This window comes from Harpia harpyja, chromosome 8, assembly GCF_026419915.1.
Source record: "Harpia harpyja isolate bHarHar1 chromosome 8, bHarHar1 primary haplotype, whole genome shotgun sequence".
NCBI lineage: Eukaryota > Metazoa > Chordata > Aves > Accipitriformes > Accipitridae > Harpia > Harpia harpyja.
Window position 1 is genome coordinate 8,077,443 of NC_068947.1, and position 27,111 is coordinate 8,104,553.

Consider the following 27,111-nt stretch of genomic DNA (forward strand, 5'->3'; position numbering starts at 1 on the left):
GGGCCACCGGCCGGTCTCGCCCCCCCCCCCCCCCCCCCCGCTCGGCGGTTCGGCAGCGGCCGCCTCGCCCCGCCGCCCCTCAGGGTGAGCGCCGCGCACCCTCCCCGGGCGCCGCCGGGCGTCTGTGGGGGCGCCCCCTTCCCGCCTCTGCCGCTCCCTCCCGCCTCCGCCGCGCTCCCTCCTCCCCGCTCCCCCGCCTCCTCCCCCGGCAGCTCCCCGCTCGCTCGCTCGCTGCCTCCCGCCGCTCCCCGCTGCGCAGAGCGGAGCGGAGCGCCGCGCCGCGCCGGCGGGGGCATGGAGAGCCAGCGCTGCTTCGCCAACCGCTTCGATGACTACCCGGGCAGCCCGGCGGCGGCGCCGGACAGGGAGGCGGCGGTGCCGCTGGTGACGGCCACCATCGAGCGGATCCTGAGGGAGCTGCCGCCCCTGGGCGGCCCCCGCGGCTGCCAGGGCGGGCTGTACGGCGGCGTGGCCGGCGTGGCCTACATGCTCTACCACGTCGCGCAGTGCCCGCTCTTCGCGCCGTCGCGGGAGGCCTACCTGCGGGCGGCCCGCCGCGTCGTGGACGCCTGCCTGCGCTACCAGGAGGGCGGCGGCGAGGCCGACGCCGACACCCGCGCCGCCTTCCTGCTGGGCGGCGCCGGGGTGTACGCGGTGGCGGCCCTGGTCTACCGCGCCCTGGGGCTGCCCGACTTCGCCCGCCCGCTGGGCAAGTTCCGGGAGCTGAGCGAGGTCTGCGCCCCGCTCTCCTTCCTCGAGTGCGGCTCCGACGAGCTCTTCGTCGGCCGCGCCGGCTACCTGTGCGCCGCCCTGGTGCTGAAGCAGCGGCTGGGCATGGAGGTAAGGGGCGGGAGGCGGCGGGTCACCCCCGGGGAGGGGGGGGGGGAGACCGGCCCCGCCGTCGGGGCCGTCGGCGCGTCCCCTGGGAGCTGGCGGCGGTCCCTCGGGCTGGCGCCGCCGCGGGGCAGTGGCCTCGCCTCTGGTCGGGGCGAGGGGGGGATGCGCCGGGGCTCCCACCAAAAACAAACAAACAAACAAAAAAAAAGCGCCTTTTCCAGCTTGCGCTTTGGGGGCACGCTTCGGGAAGAGCCCCCCCCCCCCGCCCCGGTGTGTGTGTGTGTGCGTGCGTGTGTGTTTTAAACTGTTTCTCTCGTAGCTGTTTCTCCGCAGCGCTCCTCCCCTAAACTCAAAGATGCGTCTTTTGGAAGAGGGAGTGGGGGGCACAGGGCGTGCGGGATGCGGACCCGCCGCCGGGGCAGGGCCCCGGGCACAGGGCGCTGCATCCCGCTGCGCGTCGCTCCCCAGGCACGCCGAGAGCATCAGCTGTTGGTTGCCAGGTGGTGAATTATTTGGCAGGAGCCACCCCGGGCTTTTCAAGAATATTTCAGTAAAATGGAGCGGGTGGGAAAAAGGAATAGTGTTGGGCAAAACAGAGCAAGGAACCTTAATAATAAGTGGTGCTGTGCTAGAATTTGCAAGCAAGATTTTCAGCGGCGCTTGGTCTTGCTAACCCCAGCATACAGAAGCTGGTGGTCTTTTGGAAATCTGGCCACGAATTTTGGTGCTTTTCATGAACGGGAGCTGTTTTTTTTCTGGAAGTTTGAGATGTGGTGATGGTTCAGGGTGCTGTTGGTTTTGGTAGTCGGGACATTACCCCAGGATATTGTCATTGTCAGTGCTGACAATTCAGAACTTCCACTGACTACAGCGTAAGAATTAATGCAACTGATTCTGTTTGCTGTGGTGTTTGTTACTAAGTGGTCAGTGCGCTGTCTGAGCAGGCATTTGTTACATTTTTGTTCCTGTCCTCTTGTCAGGTCCAATCTGTGTTTCCTCTGTTAATCACTGATTTGCAAGTTCATATGCTTCTGGCTTGCTTTCCTCCTGCGAGAGGAAGCAACTATTACAAGTAAATAAATGATGTAAAACCAAGTGGCTCTGCCCCGTCCAATACCAGTCACTGCAATCAGAGTCCAAGGAAGTTCATTTAATGGAGGACTCGGGAGGCTCCAGGGTATCCAGAGAAGGCAACAAGAATGTTAAGTCAGTTGAATGTTTTGATTGCCTTGAACAAAAATTCTTACAGCACTAAGCATTTAAAGTAGCATAGCATACGTGCTGTTTCGTCGCATAGGATTGTCTGACAATCTTAACCATAGTAATGGTTATGTTATTTGTAACTATAACATAACCAAACTTTTCATTCTGACAGCATTTTCTATGAGAGGAAAGTTTTGTAGACGCATCACAGTCCTGTGCAGCAGTGCCAGCCTGAGGGGATGGTTCCTCACAAAGGAATAACCATGCCTATTAATTCAGTTTGCACTGGGTGAGTGTGTCTAGTACCCATGTCAGTGCCTATGATGGTGTCGTGACATACCAGCTGAATGAGGCAGCACCCTGGACTCTCCTGCTTCATTTAATTCCTTCATCCATTTGTCTGACGTCCTTGAGAGCAATCGCTGAACAGTTTGGAGACTAGGTGCAATCACCTCTGACGGGCAGCGTGAGGAAGAGGAAAGCTCTCCTCTCTGCTTGCTTGCTTGCTGAAAAATTATACCTTATGTCGCTGTAAAGAGTTAAACATCCCCACAGATGAGCACAGGTATGCAGTTATTGTGGAATCCATTTAGCAGGTGGGTTAAGTACAATCGTAGAGGGATTTATTTTGCCAATAAAAGATATTCTGTGTCCCCTTGCTGATGTTTTAATCAGTAGGCTAACATCCTTCCATGGTATTATTTATTCTGTCACCACGTTGTAATTTTAAATCTATAGTGCAAGAAATAAATCAAAATAATCTAAACTGTTAAGTATTAATAAAACCAACATTAATTTTAAATTTTAACAAAACCTAAAACTTTTAATTAAAATATTTTGCTCCTTGATGAGGAAAATGATAATGATTTCTAGTCTATGTGTACTCATGCTTGAGCAAAATTTGGGTCTTTTGACAAATGTTCCCATCCTAATACAGAATTACTGTAATTCGTACATTGCCAGACTAGACCCTGCATCTTTTTACAAGTGAAGAAAGGGATGCCCAGAGAGAGTGTATGTCATCTATTACCCAAGGTCAAACAAACGGGAAGCCAGGTACATCCCAGAATAGAAGCAACGTCTTGTGATTCGAACCACTGGAAAATGCTACCTCCTGTAATTTGATTGTGCACAGCCTTACATGGCTCATTGCAGCATATTTTCTTGTTTCCCACGTTCTTTTTTTGAGGATGCTGTACAAACATTTCCAGGACAAAGTGAAATCCATTCCTTGCATTGAAATAGAGCCGCTGCTGCCCGTATGGTTGTTTTTTCCTCTGAAGAAGTCAAATGGTGACCTATATACAAGAAGCCTTTGAAGAAAGGCTTTTTGAGCAGATTTTACAATTTATGTGTTGGGTTTGGTTTTTGTCTTTTCTGAGCAGGGAAGGAAGGAGACTGCTTTATTTCAGTAAACACCAGTTTAGCTCAGCCGCTGTGCCCTGATGCTTCAGTTTCTTGCTGAAGAGTCTCGGTGTTTTAAAGCTTCACATATTCTTCAGAAAGTTAGTGGACAGTCCTGAAGGATCCAGTCGGTTGAACAACATTGGCCTCATGTGAAGAAGGCATTTGCATTCAGCTGGTTTTCAGAGTTTTAGGCTATTGCAGCATTTTTCCCTGATGAATTAATTGAGAGGTTTTGCATGAGTAAGGATTACTTCAACAGTCAACGCTTAACAGGGTCTGACTTTCATGATGCACTGTGCATTAGAAAAGATGTTTGTTTTCATCCTTTCTTTAATTTCCATTACATTGTAGTCACTGCTTCCCAGGCAGAGATGGGTAAAATACTGTTTTGGCAGAAACGATGTGTCATTTGTATAAGATACATATAAATAAGGTGTATGTGCTTTAGCTGTCCTTAACCGCTGTGTTTTCACTGTTCGGGGGAAATTTTGTTTCTGTTCTGTCTTCTTTGGCTACCTCTTTTCCTGATGCTTGTAGTGTTGGTTCATTATGTGTTCTTGGAGAAATCTGTCAGTCCTGCTTTTAATTCTCTTCACTCAGTCTCTATTTGCTTATGCAAACAGTAGTAGTAAGACACCATTAAAATGGTGGTCCCATCCCCCTGTTCAGATGGCATTTTATCCTCTCCTCATTTTTTCTCAGTGATGTTTCTGTCTCATTTCGTGGTTGATGGAGCATGGTGTGTCTCGGTAGTTGCACTTCCTTCTGGCAATGTAACCGTCAGATGACAGAGGAAAAGGTACAGAAGTTCAAGTGGCTTCTTGCATCACCATCTGCTAAGATGTTACCGCCTTTTAGCACAGCTCAGGTTTGCTTTTAATAACTGACTGAACTGATGGGCTTGACTGACTTCCACTAGCTCTGGGTTGCAGCAGAAAAGACAGCGACGGGTAGCAGTGTACCACGTAGAAGGCAGGGCAGCATTTTGCATGACTGCCTGATGCTGTGGTTTTATTAGAGACTGTAGTTTTGAAAGACATTGGGGACACCGTAAGAGACCCTTGCCTACTGTTGCAGTGGTGACAAGCTGAACCAGCACACTGTGCCAGCAACACGACCAAACCAGTTCCCTTGTGGGCTGAGGCACTGGGGTGAGTCTTGAGAGCCTGCAGAGACCTTAAGCTCTTTCATGCCACTGTATGGTTAAGCTTTCTGTCTCTGTGGCAGAGGGGCATCTCAATTTCCCTTTCCAACAAATGCGATGTCATGATTTGGTGTGTTTATGAGGTTGTTGTCCCGTCACAGGGAGGGCACAATTCTGATGTTATTCTGTTACGGGTTGCCCAGAAAGGGCAATGGTCTTTCTAGCAGGACTCCGTTAAGTGTAGGGCCCTGCTAAAAACTGTACTTACCCTGGCTGCTGTCTATCACCAGAGTCTCTTTTCTCTTGGACCTCCCAAGACTGCAAATCAAGCTGACCAACTTCACCTCGTGTGTGGAAAACAAAAATAGCACTACTGTGCGATGTCGGGGATCTGGGTGCCACAGCAAGGGAAGTGTGAGGCAGGACTGGCTTTAAAAGACAGTGGAACAGACTGATGTGCAGTGCATGGGACCCGATAGGTCCAGCCAGTGTATTTCATAATATTCTGGGAGAGAAGATACAAATGAATGAAAACTTAACATTGTTTCAACTCCTCAGACAACTCTAGATGCTATTACTTGTTCCTTAGAGTCTTCCCTCCAGCTAGTGTTTAAAGACTATTGTAAGTTACTTTGCTCCACATTTTTTGGTGGTTTTTTTCAATCTCTTAGAAAAAAATTCAGAAAGTGTGAGAGGAAGGAGCTTCCTGAATGCTGCCTAGAACATGTTAATTTGCAACTCTCTAAAGTGGAGTGGAAATGTATTAATGCTGAACATAGTGTTTATGAAAGACACTCAATGGACTGATCTTAGAAAGGGAGATCTGCAAAATACCCGCAGAAGAGATGTACCTCCAAGTGCTGTAGCGCAGAGTCCCCATGTTAAGACTTTTAATCTCACCTGCGCCTGAAAGGGAAGCGTTGTCCTTTGAGGTGAGATTTCATTCCTTCTCTGTGCCCATTGAAGTCCTTTCTCTCTGTGGAAGAATTTGCCAGCTTATCTGAAACGTTACGGTGGTTGAAATGTCAAATAGCGTGGTGCTAGCCGGAGCTGTACTGATTTCATTATTTCATTTTACACAAGCCACTACGCAGCCAGGATGTCGTTTTTTGCCACAGAGGATTAAAATGCGATAACAGTAAAGATAAAAAGCTTTTGATCCTAGCCTGCCTCTTTTAAATGTACATTCCTCTAGCTATGATTTCCCAAACCACACACAGGGGCTAGATTTTGCATTAATTTGCTTAAATTGATGAATTTAAACCAGGAGTTGAAAATAGGAGTTTTCTAAAGTAAACAGTGAAACAACGGGAATTATTTGCATCCAGATTTTTTTAGAAAGCATTCTGAAATAGTTTGGGTCTACATTTCAGAATTTCTCTGTTTCCCTTCAGCAGGGCAGCACGAATCTTTTTTTATTTTAAACAGCCTTCAAATTCTGAGATGGTGACATCTTGAAAATGGCCATCTGGACTCAGTTCAGCATAGCGGACACTGAATATCCAGTTGTAGAGTTAAAGTAGAAAATTTGGGGTTGAAAGTGTTGAATTTCAAGTGTACTATTTAACAGCCAGGCACTGTGGTACAGAGGGTTTGGTGTGAATCCTGCCAGGACTGGAGGTTTGATTGACACAAGTTTAGCTACATGCATTATATATTCTGTTGCAGAAATACAGATTTCAACCGCTTATAGCTGAAGAGTGGTATTAATCTGCCATCGTCTTCTAAAAAGACAGTTTTGTACAAAAGCAGTGTCATATCTCTGTACTGCTTTGTGCTGTTAGAAGAATGTTTGCCTATGCAGCAGCATCTTTTTGCTGAAAAAGCAGCCCAAGCAGTAATACTGCTGTTATAATACCAGTTTTTAACAAAAAAGAAAAAGAAATGTATTTATCCAGAGGCGTCTCCTGTATCCAAAATAGATCTCTACTTTCCCATCCTTCTTCTAACTCCTTTACATTTCACATACTGGAAGTTAACTCTTAAACCTTGTCAGTTCAGTCATCTTCCTCATCATCACCACGGAGCCTAGCTAGAAGCAGAGGTCTTTGTACTCTGCAGAGCAGAGTGTGCTGCCCCAGGGTTGAAGATGAGAGCTGCAGAACAAAATGCAGGAATCAGAAGGAGGGCTTTTTGTGGAAAAGGTGTTGAGCAGTTCTTTGGACCTGTGGAGTGTATCTGGTGACTGAATATCTGGAAGCATCCGGAGCCGTCAGAGCATTTGAAGCAGAGAAGCAGGGAATCTCTCCAGCAGAGAGGCGCAGGGCTTGGGTGGAAGCTACTGTTCTTCACAGCATCAGTTACTTGTGGTCAGTTTGGTGGCACAGTGCAAGGAGTTTCTTAAATCTATTGCCTTAGGTTTTCAGATTTTTGTGTGTTATATTTTATACATACATCAAAGAACTTTATTACAGTACCGTGTTTCTACAGGTAGCTATGTTTGACATTTATGTTTTCCTCCATGACAAAGGCTAATAGTGATTTTTTGGCACAGTTCTCACAAAGGACCAAAAGCCACAGTTAACTGTGTTAACTCACAGTTAACACTGGGTGACATAGCAGAATGAAAGGTGCATGTGTAGAACGTGCATATATGGTGGAGTGTGTGGAGGCAGAGAAACAGGCAGGCATAGAGAAGAAAGGCATTTGGCGGAGGCTGAACAGAGAGGAGGAAGAAAGAACCAATAAAAAAGCAAAAGAATAAGTTACCAGCAAAAATATAAAAATGGAACACTGCAGAGGGGTAGCAGAATTCAAAGATGAAGGGGAAAAGGGAAGAAATAACTTAGACCGTGGAGCAGGGGAGATTTAAAATGAAAATCAGGTTTTCTGGCAAACTGGTGTGTATCTGATGGCTAATGTATTCAATTTAGAAGAAGATAAAAGGTCAACAGAAGAGTAGAGACAGGGAGAAGATAGGTTAGGGAGCGGGCAGAGGAGTAAACTACCTTTCGTTGAGGAAAATTACTATTTTTGTCTGCTTGTTTTTTGTTTGTCACTCTTCTGTCACTGTATTCTCTTTGCATAGGCTCATACACTTACAAAAATAGCTGTCATCACATTCAGTGCTTGCAAATTCAGAGCACAACATTATGTCTTATATTCCGTATTTTCTTTCTCTAAAGAATAACTGAGGTAACTACTTGATGTCTAGAAGCAAATATGGGCATTTTCATGAACTTTGCCGTACTTCTTTTGACACTGACATTTTCCTATTACATGCATATAATACTATAAATTAGTATGTAACCTAAATGGTAATGCTGTTAGTAAACCTTACTTTGGAACAGGCTAAAGAAGCAGAAATGTGAAAGACTGAGCTGCTCCTGACAGGAAGAAAAGAGCACGAGGCTAACAACAATTACCAATGAAAGTGTAACATCCTCAGCACTTTACAGCACTGAAATGGAGGGATAAAATTAAGCCTTAAGTTTCTCCATAGTCGTTTAATACAAATTGTTAGAACATTAGACTTGGTACGTAGATCATAGCACAGCTATGCACCACAACTAGCAGGGCCCAAATATAGAAATCATCCTCTTCTTTCCTCTCTCCTCCATTAAATCAATAGACCCTACTTCTCTCTGTTAATTCAGCTGAACAGTCTTAAAATCAACCTACCACCCTATTGACAGGCTGTATAAAGACTGCAGAGCCGTTTACTCAGACAGTAAACTGCTGTCTTGAGCCTCGCCTCCAAGCAGTAGAGGTGGCTCTGTAGAGAGGATCAGGGAGGCAATTAAAATGGGTAAAAGTCCCATGGTCCTGCTCTGCTGCTGCAGGAGCATCCCATCACAGCATGGTGCAAGGCATTTGCTATAAATGGGAGTTTTGTTTGTCAGCCAACTTCTCTATTCCACCCCCTTTTTAAAAAATCAGAATTCAATATATGCAATCAGGTCACCATTTTTAATAAGACAGTGTATCAAAATGCCTCTTTGTCTGTGTCTGTCATGCAGTTCTTTGACCACTGACAAGCATGAGATTAAGCACCGAGTGATGTTGCGTAACCTTCTGTCCACTCCATTACAACAGGGCTCAATGAAAATACCCAGTCAAAAACAATTATTTCTTATCTATGTTGTAGGATTATTTTCAAGTGATAGTTAGTGAGCTGATTAATATTTCTAGGAGTAGCAAGGCAAAATAATTCAAATAATTATTTCATTTTAGGCAAACATGATCAAGAAGTATCTAATAGCAGTCCAAGCTGTTGCTGAGTCATTTGGTGTTTCTCAGCCTGGTATATTTTGATGTCTGAGAGCAGAACCATAAATCTGTTTTTGCAGCAAATCAAATTAATTCCTCATTTTAATGGCTTAATATCTCTTGTCGAAGAACAGTGGATCATGAGTGAGATGGAATGGATGTCAGATAGCACTGAATAACCGGAGGAGGGGAAAATGCGACAGATAAATACACCTTCTAGCTGTCCAAGGCATTTAGTTATTTTGTGTGGCTAATCTTTTTCTTCACAGAATACTTCTATTCGCTCATTGGTACAATGTTAACGTAATTGACCATTGTAAGCTGGGGATGTACTGGTCAAGTGTAGATTTCATTGTTAAGGAAATGGAAGCTGCTCTTAAGTGTGGGCCTGGGGCTAGAAGCTGCACAGGACAAAGCAACTCTCCACTGGTGGGTCAGTGCAGAACTGGAAAATGGTGGGTATTGTATGTTCCATACTGGCAGTGTTCTGCAGTTTGTCCACTCAGTCCTGACAACCAGACGATGTCCCTACCAGAATCAAAGAACTGGTAGGGATCTTTAGAGGTAATTCAGGCTACGGTCTAGCCCCCAGGCAGGTGTACCTGTGCCTGTGTCATCCCTGGCAGCCTCTTTCTAACCTGCTCTTCATACCACCCACTGATGGAGGATCTGCAGTCTGCCTTGGCCGTCTGAGACACTTCCCTATTAGAAAGTCTAGCCTAATGACTGATCTGAATCTTGCTGTAATTTAAGCCTGATACTCCTTGCCCTGTCCATTGAGAAATAGTGAGAAATTCTGTTCCTCTTTACAGAAGCTCTTCATATGTTTCAAGACCGTTATAGTTTCTACCCTTAATCTTTTCTTGTTGTAAACAAACAATCCAAATCCTTCCAATCTTCCCATGTGTGTCATGTTTTCTACATCTCTAGTTGTTCCCATTACACTCCGCCAGACTCTCTCCAGCCTTTCCTGTAGAGTGCCATAAGTTGGACACACAATTCTAGCACAGGCTTTTCTAATTGAGCAGAGAGATAACTTTGTGTTTCTTCCAGGTCTTGTTTCTATTTATACAGCTCAGTAAGGTGTTTGCATCTCACACCCGTGTGACACTGACTCACATCAGCTCATGACCTGCTGTTATCCAGCAGTCTTTTAATGGGCCGCTGCTACATGGACAGGTATTCATTAGGAAAAGCCTCTGAACAAGTGAAGTAGGTAGGAGTCATACAAAGACAATCATTGAATTGCAGAAGCTGTGCTGTGGTACGCAAAATGAGAAGCTTCTTCAACTGAAGGAGTTGTGTGTGTCTGGAGGTTAAACTTAGTCTGTTCTTGTGATTTACGTTTGTTGCTAATATAAAGATAAAGCTCGGCGTTGTCTCTCTCCCTAGTTCTGTCACCTTCAGTGAGGGCCATTTTATATATTCTTGCATTCACCAGCAGCATGAGTCAATGGAAATCTATCCTTTTATTTTTATAGAAGTTTCTTATAGCTTCATCCACCATCACCAAATGTGGTTTTTTTGGCCTACGAGAACTGTCCTAACAAAAGATTCCTAACAAAGAATCCTAACAAAGATTGTCTTGCAGTAAATTAATACTACAGGCAGGGGTTGGAAGCATCAGCCTTGCCATAGATGTTCATAGGACTTTGAGCATGCCATTTTCACTAAGGTTTTTCATCCCTTTGTAAAGCTAACTCCTGATCTCTAGATATTTCTACTTGCCATCTGTGAAATGGCTAATGTTATACTTAATTGTTTCAGTTTTCTAAGGCTAAGCCAGTGATTAATTAGTCAAAATTACAGTTATAATAGCAATGGACCCCAAGATACACATTCCACATGTAGCTGTTTAAATTTGATCAGACATAAGTTGGCCAAATATGAACTCAGGGAAAACTCTTAATAGTAGAACAGCAAAACAAACTTCTTCAGCTTCTTTAAATAAATATTGATTTGTTTGTTCTTGGTCTTGCAGAGCTGAATCAATCATGAGCTTTCTTATGCCAGGCTGCCGTTTTCATACATACACATTTTTTATTATGCCAGCAAAAAAACCTGGGAATAATGCTTATATAACTGCTGCACATCCAGAAGACAAAATGTAGACAGAGTTGTAGTATGAATGCATTTGTCCTTGTTGTGGTTTAACCCCAGCCAGCAACTAAGCACCACGCAGCTGCTCACTCACTCCCCCCCCCCCCAGTGGCATGGGGGAGAGAATCAAAAGGAAAAAGGTAAAACTCGAGGGTTGAGATAAGAACAGTTTAATAGAACAGAAAGGAAGAAACTAATTGTCCTGGTTTCAGCTGGGATAGAGTTAACTGTCTTCCTAGTAGCTGGTACAGTGCTATGTTTTGAGTTCAGAGCGAAGAATGTTGATAACACTGATGTTTTCAGTTGTTGCTCAGTAGTGTTTAGACTAATGTCAAGGATTTTTCAGCTTCTCATGCCCAGCCAGTGAGAAAGCTGGAGGGGCACAAGAAGTTGGCACAGGACACAGCCAGGGCACCTGACCCAAACTGGCCAACGGTGTATTCCATACCATGTGACGTCCCATCCAGTACAGAAACGGGGAAGTGGGGGGCAGGGATTCGCCGCTCGGGGGACTGGCTGGGTGTCGGTCGGCGGGTGGTGAGCAATTGCACTGCGTATCATTTGTACATTCCAATCCTTTCATTATTGCTGTTGTCATTTTATTAGTGTTATCATTATCATTATTAGTTTCTTCTTTTCTGTTCTATTAAACCGTTCTTATCTCAACCCACGGGTTTTGCTTCTTCTCCCGATTTTCTCCCCCATCCCACTGGGTGGGGGGGAGTGAGTGAGCGGCTGTGTGGTGTTTAGTTGCTGGCTGGGGTTAAACCACGACACTAATAATGATAATAATAACAATAATAAAATGTCAATAATAATAAAAGGATTGGAATATACAAAACAAGTGATGCACAATGCAATTGCTCACCACTCGCTGCTGGTGCCCAGTTAGTCCCCGAGCGGCAATCCCCCCGCCCCCACTCCCCCCAGTTTATATACTGGACATGACGTCACATGGTATGGAATACCCCTTTGGCCACTTTGGGTCATCTGTCGTGGCTGTGTCCCCTCCCAACTTCTTGTGCCCCTCCAGCTTTCTCGCTGGCTGGGCATCAGAAGCTGAAAAATCCTTGAGTTTACACTAAACATTACTTGGCAATAACTGAAAACATCAGTGTGTTACCACCATTCTTCTCATACTGAACCCAAAACATAACACTATACCAGCTACTAGAAAGAAAATTAACTCTACCCCAGCCAAAACTAGGACAGTCCTATTTTGATTTTGTTCTCTAAGCAGTATGGGACTGCTAGCTTATTTTGGTAAAACAAATATTGTGAGGTAAATTTTTAAAAAAACACACAGGTAAGCTGAGTCAAAATCAAGAGTTGAACCTAAAGACCTCTAGAGGAGTAAAATCCACACCATCTGTCTGAACAGTGTATCGACATACGCACTTACGTTTGGTTCAGTCGTACAGTCAAAGCATGGCCAAGGCTGGAAGTCACCTCTGGAGAACTTCTGGTCCAGCTCCCTGCTCAGAGCGGGGTCCACAAAAGCAGATTGCTCAGGGCTGCGTCCACTTGGTTTTGAATATCTCCACTCTATGACCTCCCTGGGCATCCTGTTCCTGTTGGGCCATCCTCACAGTAAAAAAGCTTTCTCTTTAAGTAGAATTTTCTGTCACTGGGCACTGCTGAGAAGAGCCTGGCTCCCTCTTCTCTGCTGTCTCCCATCAGGTGTTTATACACACTGATAAAATCTCCCCTGAGCCTTCTCCAGGCTGAACGATCCCTGAAGTTAATACATGAAAAGCACCTATGGGGGGCCAGAAAAATTAAATGTGACTCCCATAAATTGCAGTCGTTCCTGCTCCGTTTGCCTCTTTCCCCAAAACCAGGCCACTCTTCTAGGGCTGCAGAGAACAGTTGTGTAAAATGACAAATCCAGCAGAAGAGAAGCATGGCATTGAGTGCTCCCAGGGCAGCGACAACACAGTGTAATCTGTAGCGTGAGGTAATAGTAATCCCTGTTAGTTAATTATACAGCACTTTGAGATCTTCAAATGCAAGGTAATGGCTAAGTGTAGTGGATGCTTGTTTACTGGTGGTGGTGGTATCATTTGTCTTATGGTTCTTCCTCCTCTTCCTCCTTTCTGTGTGAGGTTTGAACTCTTTTAGAGTAATCTGAACTGCGCCTTTGGGCACAGCAGTCTCTTTTTCCCAAAGCATGCTTGGTTTATACAGTCACAACTGAGAATAAGTAACGCAAAGGGAAGATTGATAACACTTTCCTAATTTTATTATAGTACCAAATGGCAATCTTTTTACCAGGAGAAAAGTACAGATGGTGATCCCATTATTTACCAAGTAAGCTGCATTTTAAAGAGCACAGTATCCCACACTTCCTCAAATTAATCCCGTGACTCTTACTCTGCCCTTGAAATGTGGCAGTATTGAATTATAAGTGACTGTCTGTAACTGAAGTATGACTTGAATTGTATTTGGAATTGTGGGCATATTTCCAGGCAATGCTAATGGCACTGTATGCCACTGGAAACTCTTTTGTTACTGTCTTATGCTTCAGAACTGTCTTTGTCGATGTGCCTGGGAGGATCTGGGAGCCACGTACAGATCATCAGGATTTTTACTACATCAGACTGCTACCACAGTCTAAGAGTAGGGGAAAATTCAGATGACTCAGAGGACTTGATCACCTTCATCTGGTTTTCCTGCATTACGTTGTCAGCATTCTTCTCGTAGCTTACGTTGATATTTCTATTCAGTGGCTTATTGGCATGGGACAAATTGCAGATCATCACGCAAAGTAAAAGTGGCATGATGCCAGCATGGAGTTCTCCAGAATTACCTTTGCTTGAAAGCAATGCTGGTGCTACTTTAAAGTGACTAATTTATGCTTCTGTTAGCCTGTGAATGATGCTGTTGTGTCATTTACCTCATTTAACTAATTTCATAGGTAGCCACACTGTTCCTCAGCAGCAAATATTTAGACATACTTCTAGATGTCACATGCCTCATAAATACCTGCATAACAGAACTATGCATATAAAGCAGCATGACTTAGAAGAATAAAGAATTCTTGCGAGACAAACAAGATCACTTGTTGTAAATAACAGAATTATAAAATTAGTGGCTGATGAAAGAGCAGTAGCCAATACCCTGTTTACATTTGAATAGGGCTTTTGATGCAGTGTCAAAGATAATCTTTCTTGAAAACTTAATTCATGCTGGCTTGGATGGGGACATTGTAAATTTGGAATTGGCTGAAAGACAAGCAAGCTAATCGTAACTACTAATAAAGGACTGATACAGGAACCAGCCATATTTATTATCCTCATTAATGATCCAGAAGAGGCAGCTCACTGGATAAGACTTGCTTTGGCTTTTAAACTGCGACAAGTGCCAGATACCATACAGAGGTAGAGGAAAAGTATGAAAACAGCTCAAAGGATTAAAAAATGAGCTAAAACAAGGTTTATTTTTAGCAGTACAAGCACATCTATCTGGGGAGAATTATCTATAAATCTTTACCCTGTATGCTGGGAAGAAACCGAGATTCAATTAAGACGAACATGACAGGGCCTGAGTTACTTGTGTACTCAGTTCACGTGAGTGTCAGCATATTGTCTGCACGTGTGCTGCATCACTGCTTGTACATCTGGATGTAACATGACAGCACATCAGAGTTCTATGCTTAGTTTAGTGTAAATTAAGGTTATGTTTCTTTGCATTTATTCTGCATGGGAATGAACAGCTAATATAAATGAAAAGTCATAACCAGTCCTGACAGGGGTTAACACAACATGGTATCCAAAAGGTCAATGAAATTTTGGGCTGCCTATGCAGCTGTACCGCCCAACAGAGGTATTATGGGTTCACTCTCTATGATTCTTCAGGCCTTTCCATTGCCTAAAACCCACTGTGGGTGCCAAGACCCAAAAGTTTTGTCATCAAAACTTTCCCCTGCTGGTGACTAAGGTTGGATATGCCTAAATGTCCAAGGCACCTAATTTATGCCCTTGAAGTCTTCTGGGCATCTTTTGATAGGCATGCAAATCCTGGGAGCGGTGTGTTGTGGGACATACAAGCCACGCCAAAATTTATAAGCCAACAGCTGCATCACTCACCATCCATGGAGCTCTGGTACAGATTTAGAGCGCTCTCTTTTCTCCATGGTGTTTATGCAACTCCTTCCAGTTGCCTTCCCACAGTAGCAGCAGTTTGGACTCCATCTCACCTGCTGTACCTCGTCTCTACCTCCTCCAAAGGAGGCTGTAAAGCTGCAGCTAGGGACCATGTCCCACCTAGCTCCTCTCTCCCTGTTGCAGTCTCTCCCAGATTGCTGGAGGTGCTTTTCTCGCAGAGCCCCAGGCAGGGTCTGGCCTGCTGTGAAGTAAAAGCGAACTAAGCATCATGTCTTTTCCCATTAGCAGGGGCAGAATGTGTTCACCTCTTGTCACTCTTACAGGTTTTAAGACCAAATTGGGCTCTGAGCAAATCACGGTCCAAATGGAGGTCATAGTCTCTTCTTTTCTATATGCAATAACCTTGAGATTTCATCACTAACCTGGTAATTCAAATTCACATCCCTTCTTTTTCTGGCGCAGTGCAAGAATTTAAGCTGATGCCTCTAAGCTGAGTGTGCTGATGGCTAGAGCAAGTCTTTCTTATTGCAGCTCTGATTGAAATTACTTATATAAAATACTCAAATGTTCTTCAGAGGAGAGCCTGGAGGGAGGTGCCCCAAACTCCAGGCTCCAAAGTCACTCTGTTTCTTTGTCACCCAAAGTGTAAGCACGGAAAGAAACTGTTCCTGCACAGCAGAGGCACACTAACTGCAGAACAGCTTTGAGTAACGATTTTCAAACTGTGTTACACACAGCACAACATGGACGTTGTCCAAAGTGTTGAATGCTTCCACAGTGAGGAGCACAGTAGTATACAAACAAATCTTTCTTCTTCAGGATTTGTTTCCAATGCTCCATCTAATTAAACATCTTGTACCAGTACCAGATGACTCAGAGTAGCTGCACAAATGTCTGTGGAAGGTAATTTTGAAATGTGTTGTCTGTAACATGCCTAACCTGCGTTTTTTAAGGACTGGCTTTATGCTCTGAAGTACAAGGGTTTACCTTTCTTCCAGAATTGGTGGGCTGAGTTCTGGGAGTTGATTGTATGACTTGGCCTTGCAACATCTGTCAGGAGTAAATGTTCTTACAGTGTAATATTTGATGTGTTGAAAGGTGATAAAATATTTATTTAAAAAACACAGGCTCTGAAGAACTGTAATTTAATTCAATTGGATTGGTGGGGCACTTCTGGCAGTTGACCCAAAAATCTTTTTAAAAAATTCTCACCTTAATTATAGAGAGGTTCAGTTGGTTTGTTCAAATTCCACAGTGCGAGTGGACTCAGCTAAATTTTGCAGAAACAAATTCCCTAGTTTATTTGAGTCTTGGGTGAGCAGAGAGATATTTTGTCTTTAAAGTTGCTGCTTTTCATAAGCTAGCATTTTGTTCTTACATTACAAGATCAAATAACTTTATGTGTTCTTTATCACATTAATTACCTCCTGTCCAGAAAAGAAATGTTGCGGTCTTTTTAGCTTCACTTCTTAGGAGAATATCTTACTTGTCTCTAAAATATCTGTTTCTGCTTGATTTTCTTTTTTTTTTTTTTTTTATTTTGATATGGGAGAACAGACCTGGAGAATTATCAGAAGAAAGAACAAAGCAATGACTGCTAAAGTAGCTTTTTAATATCCATTTCAGTATTACTCTCATGCATCCTAACACTTTTTGTTTGCTTTCCACAGTGCTGTAATATACTAAGCAGAGATTTTCACTGAGCTGTTCACAGCACTATGCAAATTTTCACATATAGTTTAGGTCCTTCCGTAAGTGTAAGATTTTGAGAAGGTCAAGGACTCCTTTAAGGTACTGAACTGTTACAGCTGTGCATGTGTTATACAGCCACCATCAGGGCATTCCATGCATTCCTACGTAGCATCTTAAGTTGTAAAACCAAGCTTTTATTGGTTTTGAATGGGAGAAAAACACACAATACTGAAAGCATTGCGGTTGGGAGCCTCTAACACGGCCAGCAACCATGTTCTCTTTCTTGAACCTTAATTTGAAACAGATGAAGAAAAGAATAGTATTTTGGTTTTCTGTGCTTCTGTAGTTCACCTCTGCAAGTTTAGCACAGTAACAAGCTGTAAAGTCTGTTATGGATAGTTTTCCAAATGCTACTTTCTGTAGCAGAATTCATTAGCATTTGGTACTACTGATTCTGAGTTGGGAGCGAACTATTCGGGGGTTGCGTAGAAGAGCGCGAAATGGATGCTTTGCCTCAACCTCTCCTCTCAGCCACTCTCCTCCCCCATCTTTTTTTTTTTCTGGTTCTGACACTTCTGCCGTGAGGTTTTGAGGAGGCATATCTATTTTCTTATTTAGTTCATTGAGCCTGTGAATGACGTATGTTCACTTGTAGACAGGGAGGAGGTCTGAACACTCAGAAAACAAGCCTAAAGGCATTTGAAGGTAGACTGGGAATTGTTGCATGGGGAAGATAAGAGGACTGGATGATGATGAAAGATGAGAAATTCAATATCTTTAACATAAAGAGGAAAAAAACTTAAGGCTGCTAATAACGTCTAGAAGGAAGTCTCTCTCTTCCTGTGTTTCAAATGTACCCGGCATATTTTGTGAGTTGCAGGCATGTGAACAACGCTAAACAAAACACTGAGGGAGCCAAAAAAAGGAGGAACAAATAAGTTATGATACCCAGCAACCCACTTCATATATATAAGTAAATGGATATGCAATTGCTTACATTGTAATATTTGATTCGTTGAAAAGTGGTGAAATATTTTTGACAGGTGTACTCCAGGCCCAAACCTGTAGTCCTGACAGAAGAAATTTCCCCCTGGAAAACAGTGGAAATTTGACCTGTCCCCTATAATCACAGCTGCACCTGTGAACTATGACCTAGCATAACAGCTTGAAAGGCAAATGAATTCCTGTTAAACTGAATATTAAGCGAGATCAGCTTGTTCTGTCTAGTACAATTTGATGGTGGGTGTATAAACTACAATCCTTCATTTTATTGCTAGGTTTTTAGTTCCTGAAATAAGGTGGTTGCAGTAGCAAAGAAGCTTTACAGCAAGAGTGTAAAGCTCTGCCTCAACACAAAATATAAACTATTATTTGGAATTCTAGCTGCAGGGGAGTGGTGACTCATACCTCAACTGAAATTTTTAATCCTCTTTGATTTAGATAAGGAAGATGATATACTGCCCAGCTCGTCACAGGAAACAATCTCCTTAAGAATATTTGTTGACATGAAGCAAAATTCTTACAGGAGTTCCAGGGAGAGCTACTGCTTATAAATGCAGCTTTATTCAGTAGAGGCATAGAGTGTACACAGCCTTGAAGTGAAGAAAAAGTGATGAAAAAATCCAAACATTTTTATTTTGTATAAGTCACGCACTCCACATTGGTGTAGAGCAATGAGTGAGAATGCATCTGCTAGTCACTTCCCTCCAAACTGACTAAAATGAGAGTAGGATCAATCCTGGAAGAGTTAGATGTTTGCTCAGCTGTATCTGTTAGGTTTCTCTACTCAGCTTCCACAAGCAAGGTCAGCTTTTTACTCTGTCAAGTAAGCCATATTTCTGTGGCTTTAAAGGCTACCATAGACAAAATTATTAGCGGTCTCAACAGACTATGAGCCAGCCCCATGGTGTGATTGGTAAGACATGGAATAACAAGAATTTACAAGAATAATTACGTGGCATAGAAACCTGAGTTTATCGACCTGGTTAAGTGAATTATTGGACTCCATTCCTGGGGGTCATGAAATTACTTTATTTTTATATCTTTGTTAGATATTATGCCAACTGGTAAAACTTCCAGCATTTCTTATGTAGTACTTGCCAGGAGTAACACCCCCTAAGTCAAGACCCATTCAGGTCAATGAGGACTTTGATATTAAAAGCAGTATGAATGATCTAATAGGTGAAATGACTTTGACAAATTGAAAAAACTAAATACTGCATGAGACTGAAAAGGCTCTTTTCCATCACTCTGAGTGATTAAGATGACAGTATTACTTAAGAGGAATTGAACTATGAACATCCTTAGAGATATTGTCAAGGAACTAGCAATCAATCTTTCTCTGTCCCCATCCTAGACTTTTTATTTATTGTATTATATAGTTGCTTTCAGGGTAATCTTTTAGTTTTATTCATCTTTTTTGGTGATCTCACATGAACAACATAATTACTGTTGTTGAAGCAAGTGAAGCTTTAATGTTATGTACAATTGCAGCATGAAAAAGGTACTTACGATAAGCTGGAAATCGATAAAAGGTTGTGCGACCATACAGGTCCTGTGCAGTAATTTGGTCAGAGAGGTGCCTCAGTAAAGGGTGCAGTAGAAAAACATTTAATCATCCAAATGTGCTGTATTCAAACTGCTGACTCTTTTCTCCAGGCCAGTACCACGCTGAATTTGGAGGTAGACCGTTCTCTTCAGACACAGCTAGTTAACATAGCCTGCAGGGCCCGGGAGCTCTCTCAGTCTTTTATCTCTCTCTCCCTCTCTCTTTACACCCCTTCCCTCTCTCCCAGGGCCAGTTACGCCAACCCGTCTCTGTTTTGTGACACCTTTTGCAATGTAGCACCCAGCTGGCCCTTCCCAGCCCAGACGAGGAATACGAGAGCTCGCCAGCCACCACACACGTAGCCTTTGCTGGGAGAGAGCACTACAGCAGTGAGGTTTTGTTAAGCTGGGTGTATGAAGTGGTACACAGTGCTCTTGTCCCTTTATCTTTCCTAACCAAACATCAGTTTGAAGGAACTTTATCAGTTTCCTGTAGAAAACTAGACTAAGTTTCTCAGAGCTTAAATTTTGGAGACGAACCAGAGGTGTCCTTGTTTCCTCTTACCCCTTGCAACAGTGCTTTCCAGTGCCTGATTTCACTCCTGTATTTAATGGCACCTTCAAAATTAACTATGTCTTCATGAACTTGGCAGCAGTACAATTCATAAACTTAAGAGGGCCTAGCATGAACATTTCTCTTTGCACATTTATACTCCTCACAAGTAAACACATTACATTTTATTGGATCAGTGCCCTGTCAGATGCTGAGTGCTCTCCTTTCCAGATGAAGTAAAGGAATGAAGGTATGGAGGTGTCCAGCTCTTTCTGGAGACCTTCAGGACATCTTAAAATATGGCTTATCAACTTTGGTTTCTAGATACAGTTGCCATTTTCATTTGTAGGACTCTGAGCTTAGGTCAGCTTCCCTGTGAAAAATATTAGCCTTCACTGACTGAGTCAAGATCAAGTTCTGCCCATCTCATGTTGACCTGCAGATGCGTACAAACACTAATAAATTCATTTTTCCAAGGAGCGGTCTGCCTAAGTTCCTGGTAGCAAATGGTGGTGCCCAACTAAACTGGACTTGCATCATTTTTGAGTTCAGACTAAAGGCAGTGCCATGGTTACTGCAATGTTTGGGGAGGCTCTCTCATCCACGTTACAAAGTTTTTATCTTTTGCAAAGGCTGTTTCATGAATCCTGTTTCCTGCTGCTCTGGAGCTGGAAGAATGGCTAGTACTTCTTATGCCTCTGCATCGGTTCCATGCATCAACCAGTTCAAGCACTGGGATAGCTTTGCTACAGCAGGAGGTGTCTGTGGAACAGATGAAGGCGTGGACTCACTTCGAATGAAATCAGCAGACCCGCTGTTAAGGGGAAGTAAGCTGATCTAAAATACACAGGCAGAGCAGATGTTCTTTGCTTAATAGTGTAAAAAATGGGATGGGATCCTGAGGCAGCACAGCTACAACACACTGGGCTGCCTGTTACTCAAACCAGGGTGCATGGTGTCCAGCCTGGAAGATGTTTATCATCATAACGCAGAATCGTCAGGGACACATATCTAGAGTGCAGAAGGATAGATCTCCCATCAGGAGATGACAGCTCCGTGCTGCAGTTTTGGCATAAGCTAACTACAGGACTCGTGTACTGATGTACTTTCTGACTGAGACTAAACAAAATCAAAAGATTTCCCACTGATGAAGAAGTTTTTACATGAATAATCTTCCTCCTACCTGTGTGGGGAACACAGATGGAAGGAAAGCAGTATCCGTGCAGCACTAATCTCTGACTCATTTGCAGCTGTCATAAACTGCCCTGATGTCTGGTGGAGTAGTGGATGACACACAGGAGCTCCAAACAAGGATTTGGATCGCAGAATGGTGATCACTGCTACATCCATTTTGGCCAGTTCCCAGGGTGTGTGCCCCCAGAATGGCCCACCCATGCGTTACGAGGCTGGTGAATAATAATAATAATAAAGGAAAAAAGAAGAATTTTACTTGTTTGTTGAAAAAACTTGGGGTAGAATTCTGTAATGTAGAAAAGCCTCTCCAAGCAGCACCGGATTTGTTTATCAGTTAATTTGCAAATCTTATATTTTTACTGTTTTTAAACATGCTTTTCAATTCATGCTCTTGAATTTGGGTGCAGTTCTAGGGGGAGATGCTTGAAATTACATTGTTGGCTCTCTCTGCTCTGTGGTAACTCTAACCCTCTACTAGGCAGAAGAGAACATGGAGCTGGGGTGCAGGTAGCTGCCATTTGAAAGCCATCATTCCCAGGATACCTCACTTCTTCCATGATGGGACTTGTCCCGAGCAATTCCCTGCTGTCTTTGCTGTTGACCAGCCACATTCAGCTGAACCGCATCTAGGCTCTCAAGAGGCAGGCTGATAGCTCCTAAGTCATGTTGGTTATCTGAATTGCTCTCCTCTTAGATCTGTTCCTTGACATCCTTCCTGCTTCAGTTCTCCAGCAGCAGAGAGTGGGGAGTTGTGCTTCCCGACTTTCTTCAAGTGAAGAGGGTGATGAGGACCTCTTGTTTCCTTCCGAAGGCGTAGGAGAGCCGCTCTATTAGAACTAGATAGCTGTATCCAGCCAGACCCTGGCGCAGCTGTATAAGAGATGCTGGGGCCTGTCATTAATTGGGGGAGGAGATAGATGGGAAAGAGGAACAGAGTGTAACCGGAGAAACTCATGTTTTACCTCTCTCTTCATTGACCCAGGATGGGGGGAGCTTGAAGAAAGGCCGATTGCTGTTTTTTCCTTGAAACTCTCCAGTTTAAGTTGAGACACAATAAATAGAGGTGCTCATTGCATTTGACCAACTGTGCAGTAACACCAGCTGCTCTCAACCAGCCTCCTACTACAGTAACAGTTGTGCTCCATCCTTTCCTGCAACACTTCATTTGCAGCCGTCTCTGAAATTTTCCCCTTGAACAAGGGGACAGGTTTAAAAAAAAGGACAGGTTTAACAGCAGAATTTCATGGGTTTAGTGCTACACACTCCTGGCAAGTGAGACCTGTGGAAATTTTGTACTCTGTTAGCAATAACAAAAGTGCTCTATTGTCTTCTTTACCAGTAATCTGATTCATCAGGAATAAACGCCCTCTGTTTCTGATTGGACTCATGATTAGTGACCCACGAAAACAGGGTGGGACTGACATTGCTGTTTCCACACTGCTGAGGCAAAGAGCAGGCCTCAAAACCCCCCAAATTTGCATGTTAAAAACAAGCAATACCAGTGGGATCTACAGGGAAGTCTGTTTTACTCAAGATTGCGGTCAAGTACCATTTTCCAATGAACTGACAGAATCGTATTAGTAGCTGTGCTGAGTCTACACACACTGTTATGTAGTTGTATTAATATGAGAAACTTGGGAAAGTATACTCTCCAGAAAGTACTGTTTATGGTTACAGCATGAAACATACTGCATTAGCAACAGTATCAGTAGACTTCAGGAACTAATCTGATTCCTTGAACAAAGTTTTCAGGAGATACCAAAAAAAATTTTTTTTTTTTTTTTAAAGAAGGTTGTACTCAACACTGCTTGTAAGGAAAGCAGACAGATGTGCACTTAGGGCTGGGTTTTCCACTGTGCTGCAGGAGAGGTACATCAGTCAAAGTGGAATAACACTAGGGGAAGGCAGACCCCTCTCTGTACCTGCTACTCTTCCGTGGCTTCAGGTGTTAGCATCATCTGAAAGAAAAAAAAACTGGCCATGACATTGCACGGAAAGGTCCCTGAACAATTCCAGCCCTTGTCTTTGGTAGAAAAAGATTAAGCTTAAGGAGTGAATGTAAACATCACACAGTGCAGTAAGGTATCGTTAAATTACCAAGTTGGCTCCAGCATCTTTCTGCTTCAGTCAGCGTTCCTGCTGAACACAGACGTGTATATCTTTTTGTACAGCGTTTTTTGAGTATTATACCTAATTCACAAGCTCCCTCTGCTGGGCTTCCAGCATAGGAGCCTAATGGTAAAGCTCCTGTTAGATTATTTGTAGACTGATCCATTTTTTTCAGCTTATTTTGATACTTTCTACAGCATCAGAAAAAGTGTATGATCAAATTCATGTAAATGGCTTTTAGAAGTGTGACAGAGAGAGGTTTGATGTGTTAGATGCATATTAAAGTTTTTTTACATGCATAGACGAAGGCTTTTTCCACAATGATGTAAGTGTACCTGTTACCTCCTAAAAGTACTGATGCATCTATAAAAAGATAATGATACTTGGCATTCAGTAATGCCTTCTGTTACTGACATGCAGGAAAGAGCTCTAAGAAAATAAATACAGATCTTTCAAAAGAATTAAAAGCTTACAGTCCTCAAGCGTACTCAATACAGTATGCAGGTTTATGTAGCAGTGGTTTTCAAAAGGCAAATCATGAGCCAAGGGGCTTGTAGCAAACATTGAGAGGAATGATGAAGTGTTGAAAGTGTTATTGTAATCAGAAGCAAAGAAGAGCTAGTCCTGCTTCTTTATGCCTAATCCTCAAGGTCAAGATTTCTGTCTACAGTTTTTGAAACACATATCTAGGGCCTAGCATTGTCATAACCAATATATTATGAAATCTCTCTTAGTAGGTTATAAGGAGTTGTGAAATTATATACTTCCCACTAAACAATCTCGGGTTGAGAAGGACTGCTAACAACAAAAAAGGATGGTGTTCTGTGATTGCTGTAGACATAGCACTTCCTTGCTGACTTTTAACAGGGATTTACTGAATAAAGTACCCGCCTTAAATAATTCACAGATTTGTGGAGTGCCTTAATGGGAGAAGGCGTATTGTCTGCAGTGGCACAAGAGAAAAATGGAGAGACTTTAGAAATAATCACAATGGCTTTTTTTACTATAAGTAGGGCTTCTAGGCACAGGCAGTAGTACAAATACTAATAGTACTCTTAAGCATTGTGCTTAAAGTAAAAGGTATATGGGAATGCAGCGGTCACCAGTGTGAGTGGAACAGTTATTTAACAGCACACAGCATTACTGGACAGTGATTTAAAACAGAAAATAAGGAACTCCACTGACCAATTGATACAGAAATTGCAGGGGAAATGTGGAATGCATGTATTCCAAACTTTGGCCTAGTGAGGAGACCAAAGTGAACACTTCTAATGTGATAGGATAGGTTGTGGTGTCTTTAAAAATACAAAAAGAGTTAGCTGAAATATTAAACCACCAGCAATGTATCTCTTAGTGTCAGTAGTCTTTTGGCTAAGTACTGACGTGATAAAGAATATTTTACCTACTGTGTAGCCAGCTCATATTAAATGACATTCAAGAAGTTTCTCAAAAAATGTAGCTATCTCAAGCATGAAATTTTTTTCTGGGTAGCATATTCTCATATTGGCTTTATTCTTCATCAAAGCGTCTGACAGCTTTCACCAGAGGATGTGATATCAATATGCAATTTATCCTTTCAAAGCCTTTGGGATGATCAGTCTATTTCTTTGCCGTCCCTAATTAAACATATTGCTTCAGTAATTCCCAGGAGCAAGGAGGCATTGCAACTACGCTGAAATGAAAATGAACTTTGTAGAACCATGGCTACACCGTCTGTGATGATGATTAATGTATTCTATGATTGTTGTTTTGGTCATAAGTTTTTATCTGTTTTATTAAATACACTGTGAGGGAGCATACAGAGACTAGCCACAGATTTTATTTCTTGTCAGAGTGAAAGAAATCTGAGGAGGTTTTAACACAGATTTGGTTGAAATAAAATGTAGCAAGCTGATGGAGATCTTAAATGTGATCTCTGATCATTCAACCTTTGGAATGCTACTAATAACAATGGTAAGTGAGGGTTCCTGTTCCAGCCAACCATCTCCTAGAATAAGGAGCAAATACAAATCCTTCATATTTAAGTGTTTTGGAAAGGAGAGGCAGCAGCCCTACAATGACTCTGGATCGAGGCACTTGGTAAGAGATATTTGGAGTCAGCACAAAAATTTTCTTGTTTACCTATTAGTTAGGACACATTTCCTATCTGCCTTAAGCGTACAGGTCAGTCTGAGTGGCCAGGGAGAAGGTTGCTTTCAAGGTATACAGGTTATTTTCTTTTCTGTTTTCTTTGGTAATGTGGAAGTGGGTCAGGATCCATTGATTTCTATCATCCATTCTAATAATGATTTTAAATAGTCATTTTTCATCTGGCTTTGCATGTGGGCTTTTTTCGCCTTCTGAAAAAGAGGTGATATTCATTAGCATATTTCATTATGCCAGCCAAAAGGGTATACTATGTATACGCTTAAGTAATCGTAGTGGGTTTGACTTTTTACACTTAGTTTATGCTAAAAAATCGTGAACAATGCATTTCTTGCTAGCTGATACTTCTTTATGCAGTGTTGTGCAAGGCTGGATTTGGGTAGAAGTTTAAATCCATTTAAAATACACAATCAGCATTTTAAAATAGTCATAAATTAAATTTAAAAATTAAATGTGCTGAACATAAAAATAAGCTTAGCAAAATACGGTTTGTATTGAAAGCCAGTTGATTTATTAAGTAAAGGAACCATTACATACAGAAAATGAACAGATTATGATTTTTCTAACCAGTGTGCCTTCCAGAATTACAACTAGGAAATCTTGTCCTTCACATTTCTTTTTAACCTTACTAATCCTTTTACAAAATACAGACTTTGGAGGACTAGGTCTCAGACTGCAAGATTGTAAAATGAGAGCTCTGGAGAGAATGCAGTATGTCTCACCGTGTCTCCGATCTCCTCGTTTGCTTAGGATTTAAACCATTTCTTTAAATTCAGTGAAGCTAAACCAATTAATTTAAAAATGACTGGAAATGAGTGAAGTCTCCAGATGTTAATGGCTTATTTACTTATACTGCAGCAACATTAAAGAACACTAATCAAGATCAGAAGTAGGTTGTTCTCCAGGTTGTACGAATATCATAGTCATTTGGAGCAGCTGTAATAAAATGCGTTGTTATCAGGGAGCAAGGTAAAGTAGACAAACAAGATTTTTCAGCCATTAGTTTTCAGTTAAGTGACATTAATTATCCATAGCATCTTTTACATGCCAATTGAGAGAATTTAGTTTATAACAGACGTTGCCTACATACTTAATGGTAACAGTATTTTTTTAACTTGAAGAAGTAATTGTAAATCCTATGATAATACAAAATAGCAAAACCAAATGTGTTCAGAAACAGTTTAAAGATATTACCTTGATATTCCAGTTAGTTTTAGGATTACTATTTGTCTTATCAAGGCTATTTCTGCAGCTCTTTTCTTTTTTTTCTGCCTCATTTTGCCTTTTTTCTTTCTCAGTTCTCTTTTCATAAGTTGAAATATATTTTTGCAAAGTACAGCTGCCATACAGGCTTTCCCCTAAAACACAACTTCAACTAAATTATTTAGATAACCTAGGTATTGGTCAGTAATGTACAGAAGTGGCTGACACAGATGAAATTGCTGACGATTGCAGTGAATTGCATATAATTAGAGCTGTAGTTAAAACCTGTAAAACCGATTCCTCACTGAATGCTTTAGCTCAGTCACTTGGAAAAAGTTAATGTCTGGTGAAATACATGATTTGTCAATCTTGTTTATTTTTGACACCACTAAGAGTAAGGCATTAGTAATTTCTCAGGACTGCATTAAAGGCAGCGTTGACCTGTTCATGATGATAAAGTCCCCTAAACATAGCTAGCTTGTCTTCTTGGAAACCTGTCTTGCACTTCATTTTTCTTAGCATTTGCTGGAAGTAAGAAGGCCTGATTCTTTTACTAAGATGTTTCTGCACCCACGTATGTAGTATTGGTTTTCAGTAAAATTTAGTACCCTCTTCCTTGCTGCTTCTTTTTTATCTTGTCTGCAGAAAAATCTGTCTAGCTT

At 42.4% G+C, this 27,111-nt stretch overlaps 1 protein-coding gene across 2 annotated transcripts in view; it reads left to right on the forward strand.

Annotated features, from left to right (window-relative positions):
* The first annotated feature begins 205 nt into the window (after nt 1-205).
* The window catches only part of LANCL3 (LanC like family member 3), a 39,221-nt gene continuing 12,315 nt past the window's right edge, over nt 206-27,111 (forward strand). For both annotated transcript variants that reach the window (XR_008236316.1, XM_052794650.1), the window contains exon 1: nt 206-840. Coding sequence is in view for 1 of the 2 variants with exons in the window: in XM_052794650.1 (XP_052650610.1) it covers nt 295-840 (546 nt within the window). In the remaining variant the exon portion in view is untranslated. The remainder of the gene's footprint in view (nt 841-27,111) is intronic.